This window comes from Cladophialophora yegresii, assembly GCF_000585515.1.
Source record: "Cladophialophora yegresii CBS 114405 chromosome Unknown aczIN-supercont1.7, whole genome shotgun sequence".
Classification (NCBI taxonomy): Eukaryota; Fungi; Ascomycota; class Eurotiomycetes; order Chaetothyriales; family Herpotrichiellaceae; genus Cladophialophora; species Cladophialophora yegresii.
This window is the reverse complement of record NW_006913051.1, coordinates 35,800-54,997: the sequence shown is the minus strand read 5'-3', so window position 1 is coordinate 54,997 and position 19,198 is coordinate 35,800. Positions and strand designations below refer to the sequence as shown.

The 19,198-nt window shown below is 54.2% G+C and overlaps 8 protein-coding genes across 8 annotated transcripts; 3 read left to right on the top strand and 5 right to left on the bottom strand.

Moving 5' to 3' along the window:
• Positions 1 to 422: 422 nt before the first annotated feature.
• A1O7_09149 (uncharacterized protein) lies at positions 423 to 857 on the bottom strand (the record flags this gene model as incomplete). Its single annotated transcript, XM_007763138.1, has 3 exons — positions 423 to 475; positions 524 to 756; positions 817 to 857. The coding sequence occupies 3 exons, from the start codon at positions 855 to 857 to the stop codon at positions 423 to 425; spliced, it is 327 nt and encodes a 108-aa protein (XP_007761328.1).
• A 283-nt stretch (positions 858 to 1,140) lies between these two features.
• On the top strand, positions 1,141 to 2,340 carry A1O7_09148 (uncharacterized protein; the record flags this gene model as incomplete). The annotated part of the gene is made up of 1 exon (XM_007763137.1): positions 1,141 to 2,340. One exon carries the CDS (start codon positions 1,141 to 1,143, stop codon positions 2,338 to 2,340), a length of 1,200 nt encoding a protein of 399 aa, XP_007761327.1.
• Positions 2,341 to 3,463: 1,123 nt separating this feature from the next.
• On the bottom strand, positions 3,464 to 5,352 carry A1O7_09147 (uncharacterized protein; the record flags this gene model as incomplete). Its single annotated transcript, XM_007763136.1, has 2 exons — positions 3,464 to 5,041; positions 5,089 to 5,352. 2 exons carry the CDS (start codon positions 5,350 to 5,352, stop codon positions 3,464 to 3,466), a joined length of 1,842 nt encoding a protein of 613 aa, XP_007761326.1.
• A 758-nt stretch (positions 5,353 to 6,110) lies between these two features.
• Positions 6,111 to 9,307, top strand: A1O7_09146 (Ca2+-transporting ATPase; the record flags this gene model as incomplete). The annotated part of the gene is made up of 2 exons (XM_007763135.1): positions 6,111 to 8,658; positions 8,709 to 9,307. The coding sequence occupies 2 exons, from the start codon at positions 6,111 to 6,113 to the stop codon at positions 9,305 to 9,307; spliced, it is 3,147 nt and encodes a 1,048-aa protein (XP_007761325.1).
• Positions 9,308 to 9,687: 380 nt separating this feature from the next.
• On the top strand, positions 9,688 to 10,680 carry A1O7_09145 (riboflavin kinase; the record flags this gene model as incomplete). Its single annotated transcript, XM_007763134.1, has 2 exons — positions 9,688 to 9,804; positions 10,207 to 10,680. 2 exons carry the CDS (start codon positions 9,688 to 9,690, stop codon positions 10,678 to 10,680), a joined length of 591 nt encoding a protein of 196 aa, XP_007761324.1.
• Positions 10,681 to 11,096: 416 nt separating this feature from the next.
• On the bottom strand, positions 11,097 to 13,246 carry A1O7_09144 (uncharacterized protein; the record flags this gene model as incomplete). Its single annotated transcript, XM_007763133.1, has 2 exons — positions 11,097 to 12,973; positions 13,030 to 13,246. 2 exons carry the CDS (start codon positions 13,244 to 13,246, stop codon positions 11,097 to 11,099), a joined length of 2,094 nt encoding a protein of 697 aa, XP_007761323.1.
• Positions 13,247 to 15,449: 2,203 nt separating this feature from the next.
• Positions 15,450 to 17,167, bottom strand: A1O7_09143 (uncharacterized protein; the record flags this gene model as incomplete). Its single annotated transcript, XM_007763132.1, has 2 exons — positions 15,450 to 16,714; positions 16,765 to 17,167. 2 exons carry the CDS (start codon positions 17,165 to 17,167, stop codon positions 15,450 to 15,452), a joined length of 1,668 nt encoding a protein of 555 aa, XP_007761322.1.
• An 868-nt stretch (positions 17,168 to 18,035) lies between these two features.
• A1O7_09142 (uncharacterized protein) lies at positions 18,036 to 19,069 on the bottom strand (the record flags this gene model as incomplete). Its single annotated transcript, XM_007763131.1, has 2 exons — positions 18,036 to 18,541; positions 18,613 to 19,069. 2 exons carry the CDS (start codon positions 19,067 to 19,069, stop codon positions 18,036 to 18,038), a joined length of 963 nt encoding a protein of 320 aa, XP_007761321.1.
• Between the last annotated feature and the right edge of the window lie 129 nt (positions 19,070 to 19,198).

Below are 19,198 nucleotides of genomic sequence, written 5' to 3'. Positions count from 1 at the left end.
CCTTGATTCCATAGACTTTGACGCAACATCAGTAGGCTCCTCCTTTTGCACGGTACGGGGGAAATCCGTTTTCTTCGGGCACTTTGGCGAACGACAGGAGCAGACCAAGCGTGCCCCAAACCTCAACTTCGTCGTGTAGCGGTCTCATCATACCGTTCTTGTTCGGAAAAAGCATTCCAAGTGATCTTCTACCGACTGTCGCGCTCCCCCAAGGTCTGTGACCTTCCGTGCGTTGTGGACCACCCGTCCGTTGTTGACCACAGCACAAACAACCTCTTTCCTGGAAGCGGGGATAGCCACCTCCTGCCAGCACTCTCATCATCCACGGAATCCTAAGCTCGCGGCGTGATAAAGCTCGAGGACTTGTTCGGAAGGGTTACGACCAGGGGCGGGGCGTAGTATATGTAGTTCTCGGTCGGGGATTAGAAACCTGGTGGGTTGAGCCGCTGGCTGACTCTCGTCCATTTGGGCAGCTCTGAAGCCATTGTCAATCATAACTCAGCGGATTCATGATGCGACGTACTGTGGATGCCCTTCCTATATTTCTTCTCCTTGCGGTCAAAGATGGTGTATTTGTCCTTTGGCAGCATCTCTTCCTCTCGGGGCATCTCCTGGTACCATCTCTCCACGGCTTTCGCTGTCACGCAGCCATTCTTCTGTAACGCCATGCTGACTGTGTCGACGACCTTATCGACTGCTCTTAATCGTTTTCGCTGACGCGCTTTTTGCATGGATGAGATGCGCCACGGGATTTTCCTACGGAGACATAGGATTAGCGCTGTCCGGTCAAGAACAGCTCAAATCCTGCCAACATACCATAGTAAGCCTCCCGACAGAGGGGCGGTCGGTCTGAACATGGCCAACACAGCTGACGATGAGAACGCCAATAGCTTGAACGTGGTCGAAGCCGAGTCAAGTTGCAGATGTTACAAGACTGGCGCCCGGCGAACTGCGAACTGCGGGTTGGGAGATGTGGATCCCCCTTAGATTCCTCCGCAAATTTATTGACAGCCAACAAATGCGGCACGGCCTCCACCACGGTCAGATTGTTGAGCATCAATCCTCGATGGGCTTTCACCTCCTACGAAAGCCTCTGACCATGTCTATGTTCCCACGCGTTCGGCTCGTCTACAGCACCCAATGCGCCTCCTTCGCGATGACCTCAACCTCTACCCAAACCTCGAAGCCCCGAGCTTGTTCTGGCGCAGTGCCTCGTACCAGACCATCCTTGCCGTCTCAGCCTTTTCACGCTTCTTCATCTATGCGCTGAACAGAACGGAAGTCCATGGACTACCACGCTTCCTCGACCTACTCAAGTCGCGCGCCGACTACAAAACGCGCCGACGCGGTCTGCTTACCGTCTCCAACCACATCTCGGTCATGGACGAACCACTGATATGGGGCGTCCTTCCTCTCTCCTTCGCCGCCTTTCACGGCTACATGAACCACCGTTGGAGTTTCGGGAGTCATGACATCTGCTTCAAGAATGCCTTCACGTCGCACTTCTTCACCCTGGGCCAAACTCTGCCCACTCATCGAAGCGCACACTCCCCATTCGGCGGCCCCTACCAGGCCACCTTGACCGAAGGCATACGGTTACTCTCCAAGATCTCCGCGACAAAGCAGGCGTTGTGTCCAGTGAACAACCCTCACTTCCATAAGGACTACAGACACCCTCAGTGGCCGTGGGACTGTGTAGACCCTTTCTCCGATATCACCCTTCCACCTTCGTACCCATCCCAACCCAACGATGTCAGGTGGTATCTCTCGCCATCCCGCTATGCAAGCAATTCGTACAGTTGGGTCCATATTTTTCCGGAAGGCATGATCCATCAAGCCACGGACAAGACAATGCGCTATTTCAAGTGGGGTGTGGCTCGCCTGATCCTTGAGCCACCGGAATGTCCTGATGTGGTGCCCATGTTCATCGAAGGGACGGACCAGGTGATGCACGAGAGTCGTACATTTCCGCGTTTCCTACCCAGAATCGGCAACAATATCTCGGTCGCATTCGGGAAGGAGTTGGATGTTGAGGCTGTCTTTGGCGATTTACGTAAGCGATGGCGCGATTTGGCGGATCGCCATGCGAGAGAGGCAGGCCTGCCAGGTTGGGACGAGGCAATTCTGGGCCTTGTGCCTGAGAACCTGGCAAATCACCCAGAGGCCGTCGAGTTGAGGAAAGAGTGTACAAAACGCGTTCGCGAGGCAGTTCTGGAGGTGAGGAGGTCGAGAGGTCTACCCGACGAGGATCCCAAGAATGGGGTTGTTGAGACATGGATGAGAGAAGGACCCAAGCGTGAAGGCTTGATGGATGATGGTACATGGGTGAAAGACACTTGATCTAGGGATGAGTCTGGAAGTTCTCGGACTGGGTGCGCTCGTCTGCCAGATTGTCGTATCGTCCTACGACCTTTGACACCCATACCTACACCTTTTTCTTCCTCGATCACGACCTCCCCAGGTGCACCATGATACGCCGTACGCCTCCTAGACTGTATTTCTGCATTTGTTGGTACCATGTCCAAACTTGTCTTTTAGCTGCTCAAGAGATTGTTGTCCCTTTGCCCGGCTAGTCTCGTGATTGCCCCATGGCAAAGCGCCGAATGCATAATAATGCATATCAAAATCCTCTTGCTTTTGAATGCCGCCTCACGCCATCCATCTGTTGTTTGTACCTGCTCTTTCGATAAACTCGACGGCTCCAATGCTCTTTTCCAACGCAAGATCCGTATCTTTGGACAGTCCACGTCCTGGGCGCGAGACCTGTGAGCTCTTGTGTCCTCGCCCTCACCTGGCTCGGTGCCTTCATCGTATGGGCTCCTATTATCTGACAACAAGCTGTCTTTTCCGCCTTCGCTTGCATCGGACCGATTTCCCGTTCGGCAGTGTTTGCCCAAACCGGGGATTTGCAACCAACCTCATAGCTTTTGCATTTCGGAAGTGGGTGGTCGGAGCTGGCATCGCAATTTTCATGAGTCGAGACACGTTAGAGCTCCTGAGATATTGGGCATGAACATGTCCGATCATAATCTGCCCGAGGAGCGGATAGGATGTTGTCCTGGACGTAGATACCGCCTGCCAACGGCACCAACAGACAGACGCCATGTGCTCATAAAAGTATGCAAGCACCAGTAGAGGTATGAGAGACATTTGCGAAAAGCAAAAACTTCCTTCGAAAGCTATGAGCTGTGTCATCGACCGAAGCGGCCCGAACTGCGGCTCTCTGGGGTATCTGCGCTAATCCAACGCCTGCCTAGTAGTGGCGCCTTCGCTTTTCCAAGATAGTGGCCGTGCTTTCTGTCGAGCAGACCGTTCAACAACATAACTGCGCGTGTCCCCTCGCCAGGCTGCTAGAAATACAGTAGTAGTCTGCCCATATCACCTTTGGCGGTCCTATTTGTTCCCAGCAATACCCAAAACTCGAGACGTGTGCCATATCCAATTCGTGCCCAAAACCGACTGCCTACGCCGCCGCGGCTACTTGCTGAGAAGCTGTATTTGTGGTAGGGTCATCGCCAGGACTTGTCTCGGCCCAGGAACCCCACAGACCTCTCTTTGCTCTGATGCGCAAAGGTAGACCTATTGCTGTGTTGCCCTGGTCGACTTTGATCGCGTCTTTGGTTGCCAGGACTAGCACCTCGAAGAACATCTTGGTTGCATCTTCCTTGCTTGTGCGTCCCTCCGGAACAAGATCCTGTAGAAGCACTGACTTTCTTGCTGGTGAAGGAGGATGAGCTCCGCCCACGTCGCCAAGTTGTTCACGCAAAAGGTGGACTGCATGCTTTGTGCCCAGCGAGATCGGGCCACTGTCTGCGGGATGTACTAGAGGCATGGTGGTGTCGTCGAACGTGTCATCGCCGCCGTGGATGCCTTCTTCATCTTCGCCCTGGACGATGTCTTCCAAGGCAGGGCCTCCCTCACTCATAGGTTGTAGTAGAATGTCATCAGGAGCTGGTGTCAATGGTTGAGCCTCGTCAAGCTGAACTGCTTCGTCCTCGATCGCGTCCACAGGACCTTCCAGCCGCGGCGACTTCTCGCTGTGTTCGTCCTCGCTCAATCCACCAATACCACTATCTCGCTTTCGCTTGCGCTCTCCGGATCTCATAACTGTTTCGAAAGATAGCAGTCCCTGTAGTTCAGGGGCCCAGTGCATGGAGCGGCCATCGTTGATGGCATTTGTGACAAAGTCGCCGTTCTTCTGCATGCTCATAAGCGTCAGGAGAAGGGGATCCCGAGGGAGAAAAGACGGGACGCGGAGAATCTTCGAGCGATCCTCTGCTTGAGCCTTGATCTGTTTGTTGTGAAGGACAGTTTCGGCATCCGGAGCAATGGGCTTCTGCTTCCGGATTCGTTGTCGTTGCTGCGCGGCCACCTCCTCGATCTCTTCTTCTTCTTCCGCTAGCTGGTTCTGGAAACTACGATCAAGCTCGTCAAGGAGTTCTGGATTTGCCTCCGACAGGGGAGACTCCGTCTCTCTTCGTGCCCTTGCGTCTTCAGCGGTCTGTCGTAGTTGCAGGGTCTCATCATCTCCGGATAGCAGGGGCTGGTCCTCGCCAACGGGTGGAAGCGTATCGTCAGCCATTTGTACGTCGGGCTGATCTAGCATGGGAATATCTTGGTCAAAGTCCAGATTGAGGCCATCTTCGTCGTCATGCAGCAGTCCTTCTTCACCGAAGATCTCATCCTCAGCCGGTTTCGGGGTCGGAGCGTTACGCCCGACATTGATGCTGACAGTAGTATCATTCATGGCCATGTCATCGCCGCCGGTGAAGTCAAGGTTGAGATCATCATCATTGTACAGGGGTTCCTCGCCCGGAGTGAGCATCGATTGCGTGCTGGTCTGCTGAGGGTTCAGTGAGCTGGTCCAGTCTTCCCCCAGGTCTTGGGTGTGGTCATCCGTGATGGCTGGCTGTTGAGTCATATTGAACGTGAAATCCATAGTAGAGAACAAATCATCAATGGTGAGTAGTTCCGGTAGGTTGAGATCGACCGCGGTGGTAGCATGGGCCGGAAGATCGTGATTGTTAGTCGATTTGAAGGTCTGTAACCTGGTTAGAATGCGAAAGTATGCGATGGGAGGTGAAATACCATGCGGATTTTGATAAGCGCCTCATTGCAGTCGTCGAGCAGATACCGCGCCTTTCGCCCGTAGATGCGCACAACACCTAGCATGAGCTGGCCGCTCAGGCGCAGCGCCATGGGTTCATGTCCTCGATCTACGATTGCGCCAACGCTGCTCTGGATATCCGACTGTAGGATCTGTGACTTAGAAAGCTTGCGCTCGACGTTCGCCGCGAGCCAGACTCGAGCCAGCGGTCCGGTCTTGGCCAGGAGTTGTTCTGAATAAAACATGGTGGGCGGGAGGGGAGCTGTCGAATCGTGTAGTCGATCAGATTGACATTGGGACGAAGTGAGGAGCAGGTGAAATGGGCGAGAGGTGGCGGTCGGAAGGCAGGAAGACGCGTCGAAAGTGTGATGGTTTGTTTTCGCGGCGCGCACGATGCTTTGAAGCGGAAATGATGACTAGAATATCCAAAAAGATGCTGAGCAGAACAACAGCACGAACAAAATCGCGCGCTGAGGCCCAAGGAGGAATGCGAGGGTGGTGATTCAGTCGACGGGGAGGGAGGTTGGTGGTGTATGTTGTGAAATGATTGGAAGAGGAGCGGAACGCAAGGAGTGAGTGGCAGAGTGGCCGAGTGGCTGGGCGCCGCTGCTCGATGATGCGGTTTGCAGTTGCCAAACGGTCGCGCCTCGGCTGACTTTCCACACCCAGCAAGCTCCACAATGCCGCCCCGGATGCGGAAACCGCAAGATTTCGATGCGCCAGCGCTGCGCAGCGGAAGCGCAATCTCAATAATCTCACAACAGCCTTCTCCGTTCTTTGCTACCCGGACACGCGTTAAGCAGAAGATCGCTCTGTTGGTGAAGCTTACAAGGCGGTTTCGTAGTCTTCTTTTCATTATAAGAGCCGCGTAGCCGCTACTGGCACAGTCGACTTGCCGGCGTTCATCAGCGCGTCCGCTCCTCCGTCGTTCACACCACTCTTCGTGGATTGTATTTTTGGTGGAGGATGGGGTCGCGCTCGCTAATCTAGCTACGATGCAATCATGTCATCATTACTACCGGTGTTCAATGCAGAACCTCAAGGGAACAGACCGCGTAGTCCGATTCCGCAATATGCCTCCACCTCTTCGTCGATAACCTCCTCATACTCTCTCCTCACTCCTCAGCAGACGGCCGAACGCTTGCAGACCTCTACCACTCATGGTCTACTACAGACTGAGGCTTATGCACGGTTGGGAAAAGACGGGCCTAACGAGCTTCCACATGAAGAGGAGGAGCCACTGTGGTTGAGGTTCTTGAAACAGTTCAAGGAAACCCTTATACTCCTTCTCCTCGCCTCCGCCGCCATCTCGCTTTTCATCGGTAACAAGGATGATGCTGTCAGTATTGCCCTTGCTGTCACGATTGTCGTTACGGTCGGCTTTGTGCAGGAGTACCGGTCAGAGAAGTCGTTGGAGGCCTTGAACAAGCTGGTTCCCCATTTCGCCCATGTCAGACGTTCGGCGCCCAGGCACACGACCAGGAGTCTTGCTAGTGAAAATTTAGCAATCGAGATGGAACCACTGACAAACGGAAGTGCCATTCCGGCCGAAGAGAAGACATCTACCACAATTCCAGCCTCTCAGCTTGTCCCTGGCGACCTAGTCATCTTCTCTACCGGCGACCGCATCCCTGCCGACATTCGAATCACGCATTCCGCCGAATTGACCATCGATGAGTCGAACCTGACAGGCGAGAACGAGCCCGTAGAGAAACACGCCGCTGCTCTTGAGCGGAACAAGCCTCATCATGAATATCACGGCACCCCCGAGCCGTACAACGCCGCAGGCACGGTTGGTGCTGATGTGCGCTTGAACGAGCAACACAACATCGCGTTCATGGGTACATTGGTCAGGTCAGGCCACGGCGAAGGGATTGTGATTGCAACCGGGGGAAAGACTGAGTTCGGAACAATTTCCCTGTCGCTTCAAGAGATTGAAGCTCCACGGACACCTCTACAACAGTCAATGGATTTGCTTGGGAAGCAACTCAGCTACATGTCGTTTGTTGTCATTGGCGTTATCATCATAATCGGGCTGGTGCAGGGCAAGCAGCTGTTGGACCTGTTCACTATCGGGGTGTCTCTAGCTGTTGCGGCAATTCCTGAGGGCCTTCCCATCATTGTCACCGTCACCCTTGCCCTTGGAGTGCTGCGAATGGCAAAGAGGGGAGCCATTGTCCGCAAGCTCCCCAGCGTTGAAACACTCGGCTCGGTGAATGTGGTTTGCAGCGATAAAACCGGGACGCTGACCCTCAATCATATGACGGTAACAAAACTCTGGCATTTTGACATCAGCAAACCGGCCCCTGTTGATCCAACCGCAGAGCTCACGACGGCCACAAAGACTATTCTGCGCATCGGCAACATCGCAAACAACGGCCGCCTCGCCCAAAATAGGTCTGGAACGCCAGCGACAGCCGCCTCTGCTGCAGTCCTCTCCTCTACTAGAGACAGATCCTCCACAGTGACGAAAAGCCGATGGCTTGGCCAGCCAACGGATATCGCCATGCTGGATTTGATGGACGCGCATGGTGAGGATGATATTCGTGAGCAGATAGGTCCCCGAACGAGCGAGACCCCATTCAGCTCGGAGAGAAAGTGGATGGGCGTGGTCATTGCTAGCGCTCTCGGCGAGATGGCCAATGGCTATGGGCTCGGTTCCGAAACTGCCTACATCAAAGGCTCGATCGAGCAAATTTTGAGCCGATCAGACACATACTTGACGAAGGATGGGCGGGAAGTTGTGCTCGACGAGCGTGGACGAAAAGAGGCCCATGCAGCCGCTCAGGCAATGGCGGAAGAAGGACTCCGAGTCATTGCTTTTGCGAGTGGCGTGTTAAGGAATCAGGCGCGGCAAAGCAGCAGAAGTTCTACACCAAGTCTCGGGGCTAAGAAACCGAGCGAGCCGCAGACAGACGCCTTCACTGGTCTATGCTTTGCTGGTCTGGTGGGCATGAACGATCCGCCGAGAAAGGATGTCAACAGGTCCATTCGGCGGCTAATGAACAGTGGAGTCAAGGTCATCATGATCACTGGTGATGCTGAGACCACCGCGGTGGCAATCGCAAAGAGTCTTGGGATGCCCATCAACCCAGCATCATCAGATTCGCGATCCGTCTTGCGTGGTGATGAACTGGACCGAATGTCGGAGCAGGAGCTGTCAGAAGCAATTGGCAAGACAACCATTTTTGCTCGTACCAGCCCTGACCACAAGATGAAGATCATTCGTGCACTTCAGGCCCGAGGAGACGTGGTTGCAATGACGGGCGACGGAGTCAATGATGCGCCCGCACTAAAGAAGGCTGACATCGGAATTGCGATGGGAATGTTGGGAACCGACGTGGCCAAGGAGGCGGCCGACATGATCCTTACCGACGACGACTTCTCGACCATCCTGCGAGCCATTGAACAAGGAAAGGGCATCTTTTTCAACATTCAGAACTTCATCACGTTTCAACTGAGCACGAGCGTTGCCGCTCTGAGCCTGGTCCTCCTCAGCACGATGTTTGGGTTTAAGAATCCGCTGAACGCCATGCAGATTCTTTGGATCAGTAAGTCACAGTCTAGATCTAACCCCTGTGTCCGTCGCTGACCAGTCTAGACATCCTTATGGATGGCCCTCCTGCTCAGTCTCTCGGAGTCGAGCCCGTGGACCCGCGGGTTATGACGCAGCCGCCACGCCCACGCAATGCGAACGTGCTCACCCGCCGCCTCATCCGCCGTGTACTCACTTCTGCCTCCATCATCATGATGGGTACTCTGTTCATATACCTGCGAGAAATGGTTGACATCGACGATCCAAATGTGGATCCCACGCTTATCAACGAGACGCCCCTCCGTGTCCGCACGGTCACAAAGCGTGACACCACCATGACATTCACGACATTCGTCCTTTTCGACATGTTTAACGCTCTCACGTGCCGCTCAGAGACCAAGTCCGTTCTGTTCGGCGAGATCAAACTTTTCGGAAACAAAATGTTCAACTACGCCGTGGCGGGCAGCCTCGCGGGCCAGCTATGTGTTATATATCTGCCCTTTCTGCAGCGTGTGTTTCAGACCGAAGCACTGACTCTGTGGGACCTGTTCTCCCTGGTGTGCATGACCAGCACCGTCTGGTTGGCCGACGAGGTGAGGAAGTGGGCTGAAAGGAGAAGGAGTTCAGGACGCTTGCCCAGTGTTGGGTATTCGACAAATGTATAGGTGACCACCGACTAACGCCCTTTATGGCAGGCTACATACGCTGTGTATAGAATATAGAGATCAAACGGTCACCATTAAACCCCGTGTACTTTCCCACCAGCTCAATCGTGGAAACAAACAAGGCTGCGATAATTGACGTGCCCCGATTGGACGATCTCAGGGAAACCATATCGAAAACCTTCTATCTCCCATGACACATTAGAATGTCGCTTCTGACCGAATACGAGCACATCAGCCGAAACTAAACAGAACGTGTCGGTCAGACTCCTGACGGAAACCCAAACAACTTTATCTTCCATATTCGTGCAACAAGACCTCACCAGCGAAATAGCTCTTACAGGCGAGATCTCAAAGAGAAGCAGCGTCTCCCCTAACGAGAGATGCGACCAGACGGTCCCCGCGACCCGTATGCTGGGCCAGGGTCCGGTCCCGAGGCACCATTCCCAATAAAACTGTCCGGGCCGGTAATAAAAGGCTTCGGACGCGGAAGTAAAGAGGTGAGCGTCAACTCCCTGCGGTATTCCATTCGGCCTTGCCTGCTCTTGCACTGTTCTCGTGGTGATCGAGGAAGGTGGGGCCGCCTGTTACCGGAGGACGTACCGCTTGTCCGATGGTGGAAGACGTGTTCTGTCCATCACGCATGGATGGATCGATGATGGAAAGGCATTGCGAGGGTATCAGGTCGGCCGGTAGACTCGTCTCTTGAAAACTGGACATTGTCTCCTGCTCGGGAGCCGAGATGGCGTTGGGAGCTGTTCCTCGACCAAGGTCGATTCGCTGGCACGCTTACCATCAGGACCTCTCTGGGCACAGTGGCTTTGAACGCTCTTCCCGACGACTTCTCTCTCGGCCCAGCCATCGTATACGGTCACTCACTAACCGCCTCTGCTTGATTCTAGCTCGGCATCCCCACGGCCAACATCCCGCCCGAAGGGCTTGCGACCTACCCCGATCTTCCCAGCGGCGTGTACTACGGTTACGTCGGTCTCTCGCTGTCGCCCTCTCCGGACACGACGTCGACCTCGATCGAGATCCACCCGGCGGTGCTGAGTATCGGATACAACCCTTTCTACAAGAACACCGTCCGATCCGTCGAGATCCACATCTTGCACGAGTTTACGCATGATTTTTACGGCGCGGCACTGAACTTGCTGGTCTTGGGCTACATACGGCCCGAGTACGATTATGTCAGTTTGGAAGCCCTTGTCGACGACATCAAGATCGATTGCGACGTCGCGAGGCGAAGCCTGGATCGCGAGACGTATGCGAGGTATAAGGAGGATGGAGAATGGAAGGCCTGGTTGACGGATTTCAAGTGGATGGAAAGCGTGGATACGACGCAGGTAGAGAAGGAGGTCTTGAACAAGGACTGAAGCATGATGAAAAGCCGGCGATGATTGACGTGCAGAGCACCGAGGCGCTTCATTTGGCCTCTCTGCGTGGAGGCGTGTGCACCATGAGCTTCTCACCAGTCGCCAGCCTCAGATTTGCTTCCAGAAGCAGCCGGTGGTCTCCTAGGCTTGTAACAATCTCTCGATAGACTTCTCATGAAGACCTCGACGGGTACAAGTCTGCGCCGATAGAATCATATCATGCTGTTGGTGCTGTTCATGAACCAGTCAACCTCTCCGGGGTGTCCTATCGCCAGTATCAGTCTGACAGAAGCTCCGCGACCCCTTTTCCCGTGCAATATCCTTTTCCCAGCCATTTTTTCCCGGGTGATACACGGCCAGTCATGAAAACAAACCAACTTTTGGCCGCCTATATACAAGGCAAGAACTGCTTCAGGTTAGCAAAATCCGGTTGCGCCTCGAGGAGTTCTTACATTCATAACAATCAGCATGGGTATATCAAACACGTCCCGCTTGACTGTCCAGCAGTACGTGCAATCGACTTTGCCGTCAGCGCAACCAAGCTTCTGCATTCCCTTTTCGCCGGAGATGCCATCGCGCGCGCGTTTCAGGTCACGCCGGGAGATGGCGGTCTCTTGCCGGCGCAGCTCGACATTTCGTCCGTCCGGGTCACGCGCGTCGGCCTCCGCATTGAGGTTCTGTGTAATCTCGTCGTCCTTGGTGCGGTACTTCAGGAGTTTCCCTCTGCCACACACACTGCCTCGACTGTCTCCGAACGCAAGTCGTGCGAAATCCTCGTAGAATTGGACTACCGAATCGTCGTCGAGCAACTCGGCAAGAAATACAGGCTGCTGCCGTTTCTCGCCATTCTCACTCTCGGGCGCTGTTCGTTGTGTCGGAGTGTTCGTCCCAGTCTGACGTGCTGTATTGGTGCCGGACCCAGCAGCAGGCGTTTGGCCAGAATGGCCTCTGTTGACGTTGAGGTTGGGCGCCCGGCCTAGCAGCACATTCTTGGTCCACCCGGTCAAGATCTGGAACTCTTTGCCCACGGCAGCAACTTCCCCAGTCCGCCTCGCCACGATGGTAGGGGTTCCGACACCTTCGATGAACCCTTCGTATTCCCACAAGGTCCGCTGAAAGCATTTTTCCATGAATATCAGGTCCTCCCTGTTGAGAGTCTTCGTGGTCGCAATGAACGACGGCCGAATGGATGCCAACGACTTGGCTATGGTCAAGGTCTTAGAAGGATGCGCGGCAAACCGCTTCTGCAGATAGGCAATGAAACTGTGAAAGCCCGAGGTGTAAGGGTACGGCTGGGTAACGATGGTATAGATTGAAGACGGATCTCTAGGCCGCTTCAAAGCCTTGACTGGCAATTGGGATTTCGCCTTCAACTGGGGCGTGGAAATTGGAGGGAGCTGACGAGTATTGCGATGTTCTGCTGTTCCGGATGGTTGATGAACGGGGCCGCCTTCCATCGCAGAAGGAGGTATCTGGAGCCCTTGGCTGGTCAGTAGTGGCGAGTCCTCGAATTTGACGGCATTTCCCGGCGTGCCATTTGTATCGGGAGATGTCCAATGAGTGGCATTAGACTCTATGGCAAATGCATTCGGCGCCATATGCCGACCATGCGCACCGTACGGATCGGGCCCATTGGACCAATCTGGCAGGATCGCCTCGTTGTAAATCTGCTGTCGAGTCGTCGGGCTCTCGCTGAAGCTACCGAACGGCATGCGGTACTGCTGCGTCATCGAGCCGCTCCGTGTCGCGGTGTCGGACGGAGGGGTTTCGCCCGCATTGGTTGCCATGTGGCCCAGCATTCCAAACTCAAGCGCACCGTAATGGTTCCCAAAATTCATGCTGGCAAGATCGAAATTCATCACGGGTTCGTCGAACATCGGCCCTGGCCAACCAGTACCGCCCAAATTGCTCGTAACGCTCTGGTCAGCACCGATGACGGGACTCTGTATGGGAACCTGTGGCGCGACGTTTGCAAAGTTCGTGCCCAAAGGGGATTGCTGAGGGAAGCTATTGGAGCTCATGCTTCGCTCGGCGATGAGCGGAGGAGGCATTTGCGACGGAGTCTGAAAGTTGGAAAAATTCTGGGGCTGTGGGAAGAACTGCTGATGTGGAGGAGTTTCGCCGCTCACTGTCGAGGATAGCTTTGCGGAATGGTTGAATAGGTTTCCGCCAACTCCGGGCATGAGGGCTTCGTTTGGCGCATCGTGCAGATATTTTGCCTTTTTCCTGACTCCATCCTGGCAAGCATCCTGTAGACCTCGCTTGATACATCTCTGACACGGTCTCTCGTCGCCTGGAGAGTGTCAGCGGCGGAGAATCACAGCTAGTGCGGAGTCGAGGTTCACCTACCACAAGTCAGATGAGCACGCTGACAGGCAAAGCATGCTCTGCGTGCCTTCTTCCTACGAGGGCGAGAAGGATCCTTGGGATTGGTTGACTTGGCCCCGTTCTGCTGCTTTGTGTCCTTGCCCGGACCTTCTGCCATGTTCTCCTGCACCTGTTCGGTTCCACTGTCCTCGGGGGAGCCCGAACGAGAGTGGCCATCCTCAGCATCTGAGGCCGCCATGTTGTTATAAGCAAACCATCAATGGGATGTCAAAACACGCAGGGACGCAGGAGGTGGCTCGCACAGGAACAACCACGGTAACACGGTTCCCAAATCTCCTTCTGCCGGATATGGAATGATGACGGGCTAATAGTTCCCAGAAGCAGATCTCCTGTGCCTTGCAGGAATTTTCACCGTCTCAGCTGCCTGATCCGCAAGTCCCCTATGGGGACCAGGCTCTTGGTTCGTGGAAGGTGGCTCTGTGACGCGAGTTCGCATGAGTCGATCGTGTCGCGGCAGGCGCCAGACCTAACGAGGTGGGAAATGGCTTGCCTCCCAGTCAAAATGGACAATGAGGTCAACGACAGGTGTCGTGCGACACAGTCTAGGTATGACAAAGGAGTAATCTCCTGATGGTCGCTGTGGGCACTGCGTCGAACACAAGGATACGCGGGTGGCTTGGGTTCAGTGGAGGCAGCGTTGTTCGGGAGCAGTACGCGGGGTCGTCTGAGGAAGCGAAGTTGAGTCGGAGGAGCCGCAGTCCAGCTGGCATTGACCTAGAAGAGGGTGCGCGGCTGTCGTGAGCTGTTGAAGTGCGGATTTGTGAGTGCGAGCAGGGTTCGTGTGCGCAGTTGCGAGAGTTCAGATCCAGTCCAGTTCAGTTCCCGCTCTGCTCGTAATAGTTCAACCACGCCCGCCTCTGTGCGGAGTCGCTGTGAACCTTGAAGGTTGGAGATCTCAGAGCCACCCAATATGGCGCTGTCATGCATGCAGCGCCGGGTCTGGCTCACGCTGAAGAGCCAGATGGGCCGAAAGAGGTGAGGAGCAAGAAGGGTACCTATCTAACGCCCTAGTTAAGAGGGGTTCTTTGATCGAGGCCGCAAGACTTAATATCAGTTGAACGATCATTTGCTGTTGCCCTTCACCAAGAGACCCCACAAAATCTTGCCGGTCACGGTGAGTACGCGCAACTGAGCTAGTGAGGGGCCGCAACGCTCCAGCCAAATGGGCCTGAACAGTAAAGCCTGAAACTGGGCGCAAAATCCATCCCTCGGCATTTCTAGCGATCACCTTTTACTAAGCTGAAGCAAGCTGTGTGCAGCTGCGTTGACGCCGTGGAGATACTCGTAGGTGTCAGATCCAGTCGGTGTAATTCTCCTACTGTGTGCTATTCAGCCATCCTCGCCGTGTCGCGACGCGGCTTTCGTGAGAAATCCAGCAGCTGGCGCCCAGGAGAAGCTACTGCTGGTTAATCGATGCTCCAGGCACTGAAGGGCCGTAGCAGCGCCTCGGCCTTGCGTTGGTACTAGGTACAGGTAGTGGGGGATCGCCAACCCGCTTTCCCAAGAAAGTCCCACGAGGCTGCCCGACTTCACCCGAGCTGATCGGGATCCCACGGCCTATGGCCCTGAGTAACAACGGTCCGAACGAGGTACTCCGTACAGGACGAGGTCCCCCGTACAATGAATGGTATTGCTCCGTAATGGAACACTCCTACTCTATCTTGCAATAGCGAACTATCCGCCCTCTGGAACCTGCTTCGAACTCCGCATGATGTTACATCCATACTCGTGTAGAAATGCACGCCGCCGAGAGACAGACGCGACACGGGTTGTGGCGAATGCGGTGCAATGATTCTGAAGCACTCACAGCGTCGTATGGAGGTACAAACTGCGAGTTTGGTCGAGCAGTACACCTGCAACCTCTCAGGACCTGCTTTGCCCCATCCGCATCGCGCCTATAGCCGTTACTGGTCATTCGACTGTAGTGGCCGGCGATAGCAGCATCGGACAACATGACAACGGTGGGATCCATGGATGGACAGTTCGATTGCCATTCTGGCTGCATCAATGGTCGGTGGTTGACAATCCTTCCACATTACAGGAAAATGCTGTCTAATCGACAGCTGCCTGGCCCGTCCCTATTCCGATGCAGACTGCTGCGCCCTGGACCGCCAGCTGCCCAAAGTCTTGCTCCTGAAATTAAGAGACATGCCCGGTCTCCTGTTGGCACTTTCCGATACTCGCTCAGAGATTTGACCGCAGACGGGGACATCATTGAGAAAATCGGACAGGTCCTGGTCCACAATCAAGCCACCGATCAAGTCGTGCCCGCCGCAACAAGACGGTGTCGGAAAAGGGTTGCCCTCCCAATCACATCGACACCAGGGCCCCTTGACTCGGATGGTATACCCACAAGTCGGTCGAGGTGCAAACGTTCCGCCTCAAGATAGGTTGCTGAATCTGCTCTTCCGACGCAACCTTTTCCCATATATGAAGAACAGATACGGGAAGGGAGCCATGACCAAGCAAAGAAATGCCAGGAATGACGTGGCCCAATGGAAGCCGAGTTTGTTGTACATCTGAACGCCAAAGAGCGGAAATGCCCCAGCAAAGGAGCTTCGCGCAAACGAGTTAGCCGACAATGCGCTGGCTGCATAAAGGGGATACGCTTCCACCAGGAAAGTGAACACTCCTGTAAACACAAGGATGATGCCGAATCCAAAGAAACCACTACCGATGATGGGCACAATCGGGTGAATGCTCGGGTATATAGTCCACGCAAACCAAAAGAGTCCGACCACAGCGAACCAGCCACCGAAAACTGAAGGCGGTAATCGATATTCGGGCTCCGATTTCCGTTCACCAGTCTTCGCTTCGTGCTTGTCGAGCAGTCGCATGTAATTTTTGTGCCAGATCGGGTCGGACAATATTGCCAAAATCATGCCGATGAGGAGACCAAGAAACGAGAGGCCGATCTGCCAGACCTTGAAGTTGTAAACCTCGGTAAAGACCAGGTTGAACGCGCCGAAGAACAGGTACAGAATGCCCAGCAGAATCGCGGAGAATAGACACAGGTTAAAGCACATGGGTTCCAAGAACAGCAGCATGAAGGGCCGGTACAGAGACCTGACGACCGTCCAGAAGATTGATTTCTCGTGGATCTCAATCGGAGCTTTCCACCGATCGTCACCTGTCTCCTTCCGCTTGATCTGCGCCTTCTTCCTCAAGACCACGGGCATATACGTCTCCGGGACGAACAAGGTGATGACAAGCAACATGACTCCCGACCAGATCAAAAGGACGTAATATGACCACCGCCAAGAGGTGTTGTAGTTGATGAATCCGCCGATGATGGGCCCAAGCCCAGGGCCAATGAACGGTGAAGCGGTGTATATCATCATCGGTGCTTGCAGCTGATCTCGGTTGAACATGTCTCCAACGGTACCACCAGCAACCGACAAGAAGGCGCTTCCGGAAAAGCCATCAAGAAATCGCGCTATCAATACTGTCTGAATGTTCTGGGCGAAGGCGCATGGGAACAGCCAGATGGTAAAAAAGATGTAACCAAAAATGTAAATGGGTCTGCGACCGAAAAATTCACTCAGAGGTCCGAGTATCATTGGGGACAGGCCCAGGCCAAAGACGAAAAGAGACAGTCCAAGGGTTGCGACTATCCTCGAGTTGCCGAACTCGGCGTCCATTTGTTCTTTGACAATGTCAGCATCGGTTGAATCCCCAGCACAAGCCTTGGCTCACCATAGGTGATTGTGTACAACGAAGATGTACAAGTCACGCATAAGGAACCGAATGCCAATGTGACGACTACAAGCCACTTCCTCATCGGCTTCATGTTCTTCGGATTCATGGGATCGTCTGGTCCATCCCACCCTACTTCGAAGCTCTTCTCGGGTGACTGCTCGACATCCCCATGCTGGTCTCCGGGAGCTGTTTCGACCTGTGGCTCCGCAAAGTAAGTGCTGTGGCCGTCCACATATGATCGAGTAGAATGGAGGCTCGCACGAGGCCGGCTCCGACTCCGGTTTCGACCTCGCGGTTGAGACTGGTTCGTTGAAACTGGGCTCAACGAGGCTGGACCGCCATTTGGAACGTCCAGGAACAACTCTTTCTTCTCGGCATCAGCCACATCCGCGTCGGCCATGGCTTGCCGTAGCGCTTGTACCAGGGACTCCCAGAAGTATGCTGTAAAGATATCAAGGCCACATCAGTATACGAGAGGCGCTAGATATAGTACAGGCTGGATATATTCTCCCCGAACTCTGATAGTACTCTGTAACAAGAAAAGGAGGAAGGGGAAAGAAAGTTCGAGCCCGAGGTGAGGATCCATTTCAAGGAGAGAATGTCAGGACCGACTAACGTGCAGCTGGATTGATTTCAAAGACTCGTACGAGTAATTTGTTGCGCTATCGCTGTGGCCAAAATTGTGGTGGGGATGTACGGAGTACGAGAGTAGGTGTTATTCCACAGCGGGCAGATGCGCGAGCTCAACCGGGACGGAGTCGTCGGAACTGCGGTGCCGGCCATGTCATGATGAACGGCGCGGCAGAATTTGGTACGGAGTATGCGAGGATCGGCTTCAGAATCTCCAAATAGAGGCCGCCGATGGAACAGCCCGGATAATTTGCTTAGCGGCGTACTCGTCACTGCGTTGAAAGTTCATTGCAGGGCGTTCAATGTACGAGGTACGAGTCGATAAAGTCCTTCCTGCCGCTGGCGGTTAACAATCCGTGAGCAGCCTGTGAGAGAATGCCAAGGACTTCCCGCGATAGACCTCGACGGAAGCTTTATAGAGCATACCCTGTCGTGAACCTACCGATCACTAAGATTCCAGCTAGATACAATGTCTTTCAGTTAGCAGATCGAGAAAAGACATCAGCGGTTCAGAGCGCCGTTGTGCATTCCGACATCAACACAGGAGTCAAACAAGGCATGCCTTGAATACACAATAACGTCGGCCTCAAACACGGGGCTGTGGGCATTTAATTTTGGAGTAGCACTTATGTACAAGATCAATTGAACGTCTGAACCTCAGGCATCCTCCCAAGGCCACTTCCACTGGGCTTAGTATTGGCGGCTTCCTCGACATTTTCAAGAACTCCACCAGCACTGCGTGCCTTGACATGTCTCCGCAACAAGCTGAGAACCTCGCTGTCTTTCCATCGTTGAGGGACTGGCCTGTATGCCGGCTTGAACGCACCAACAGTCTGAGCCCACTCTCCACTTCGCGGAGCCCCTTGCCTCCACGCATCTGTTTCTTGAGCCTGTCCTGGCGTTGCAGGTGAGGAATATTCGGTTGTTTGGTCCTTTGTCTCCGACGTTGCGCCTTCTGCATACTCTAGCGACGTAGGCGTGTTTGCTTCGGATTGAGTTGCCCAGTAGTAAATATCCCAGTCGTTCTCATCCAGGAAGAGGTCGTACTGCTCAAGTTGGGATCGGCTCATGGAGGACAAGTTTTCTGCCGCGAAAGTGGAGAGTAGGAGGTCAGACTCTAATGTCCCTCGCTTCCTGCTTTGGTCTATAAAAGAAGTCAGCATCCAGGCGAACGAAAGCACCTTCTCTATATGTCCTCCTCGGGTGAACACCAACATAGTAATCTGGCTCTCATGGTAGGGAGGTCTTCTCCTGTACGGCGTAGAGGCTCGACTCTGAAAGAGATGCCCTCCATTTCACCAACAGCATAATCTGACTGGCTTACTTTGTTGGGATCTCCTGGCTGAGTTCCTCCCGTCATCTTCTCCGTGTTTTCTGGTATTATGTCTTTGGGAACAAAGTCGGCATCGGTGGCGCTGATCATCTCTGGCGGAGAAGCGTCCTTGCCCAGTGAGGGCATCTCGTTGTGAATTGTAGAATTCGTGTTGGTCATATGTGGGTTGTCCGCACGCTCAATTTGGTACTTGCGGTATTCATCGACGTTGCTGTGGTATCTTTGCTTGTCCCCGGCATCGGCCAGGCGACCCGAGCTGGAGCAGATGCAGCGTCGAGATGTGGATACTATCAGGTGGCGCGTGGCGACGGGCCTGATTAGGACCCGTGAGCAATTCATGGTAGCTGGCTGCATATATAACAGGGGAACAGTGAGCTGTTGTTGGTTAACCGAAACGCATTGAGGTCGGAATACGCAGACGATGTAGTCCCGGCTGCAGTGGATTGTGCTTCGGTCATGACATCACCG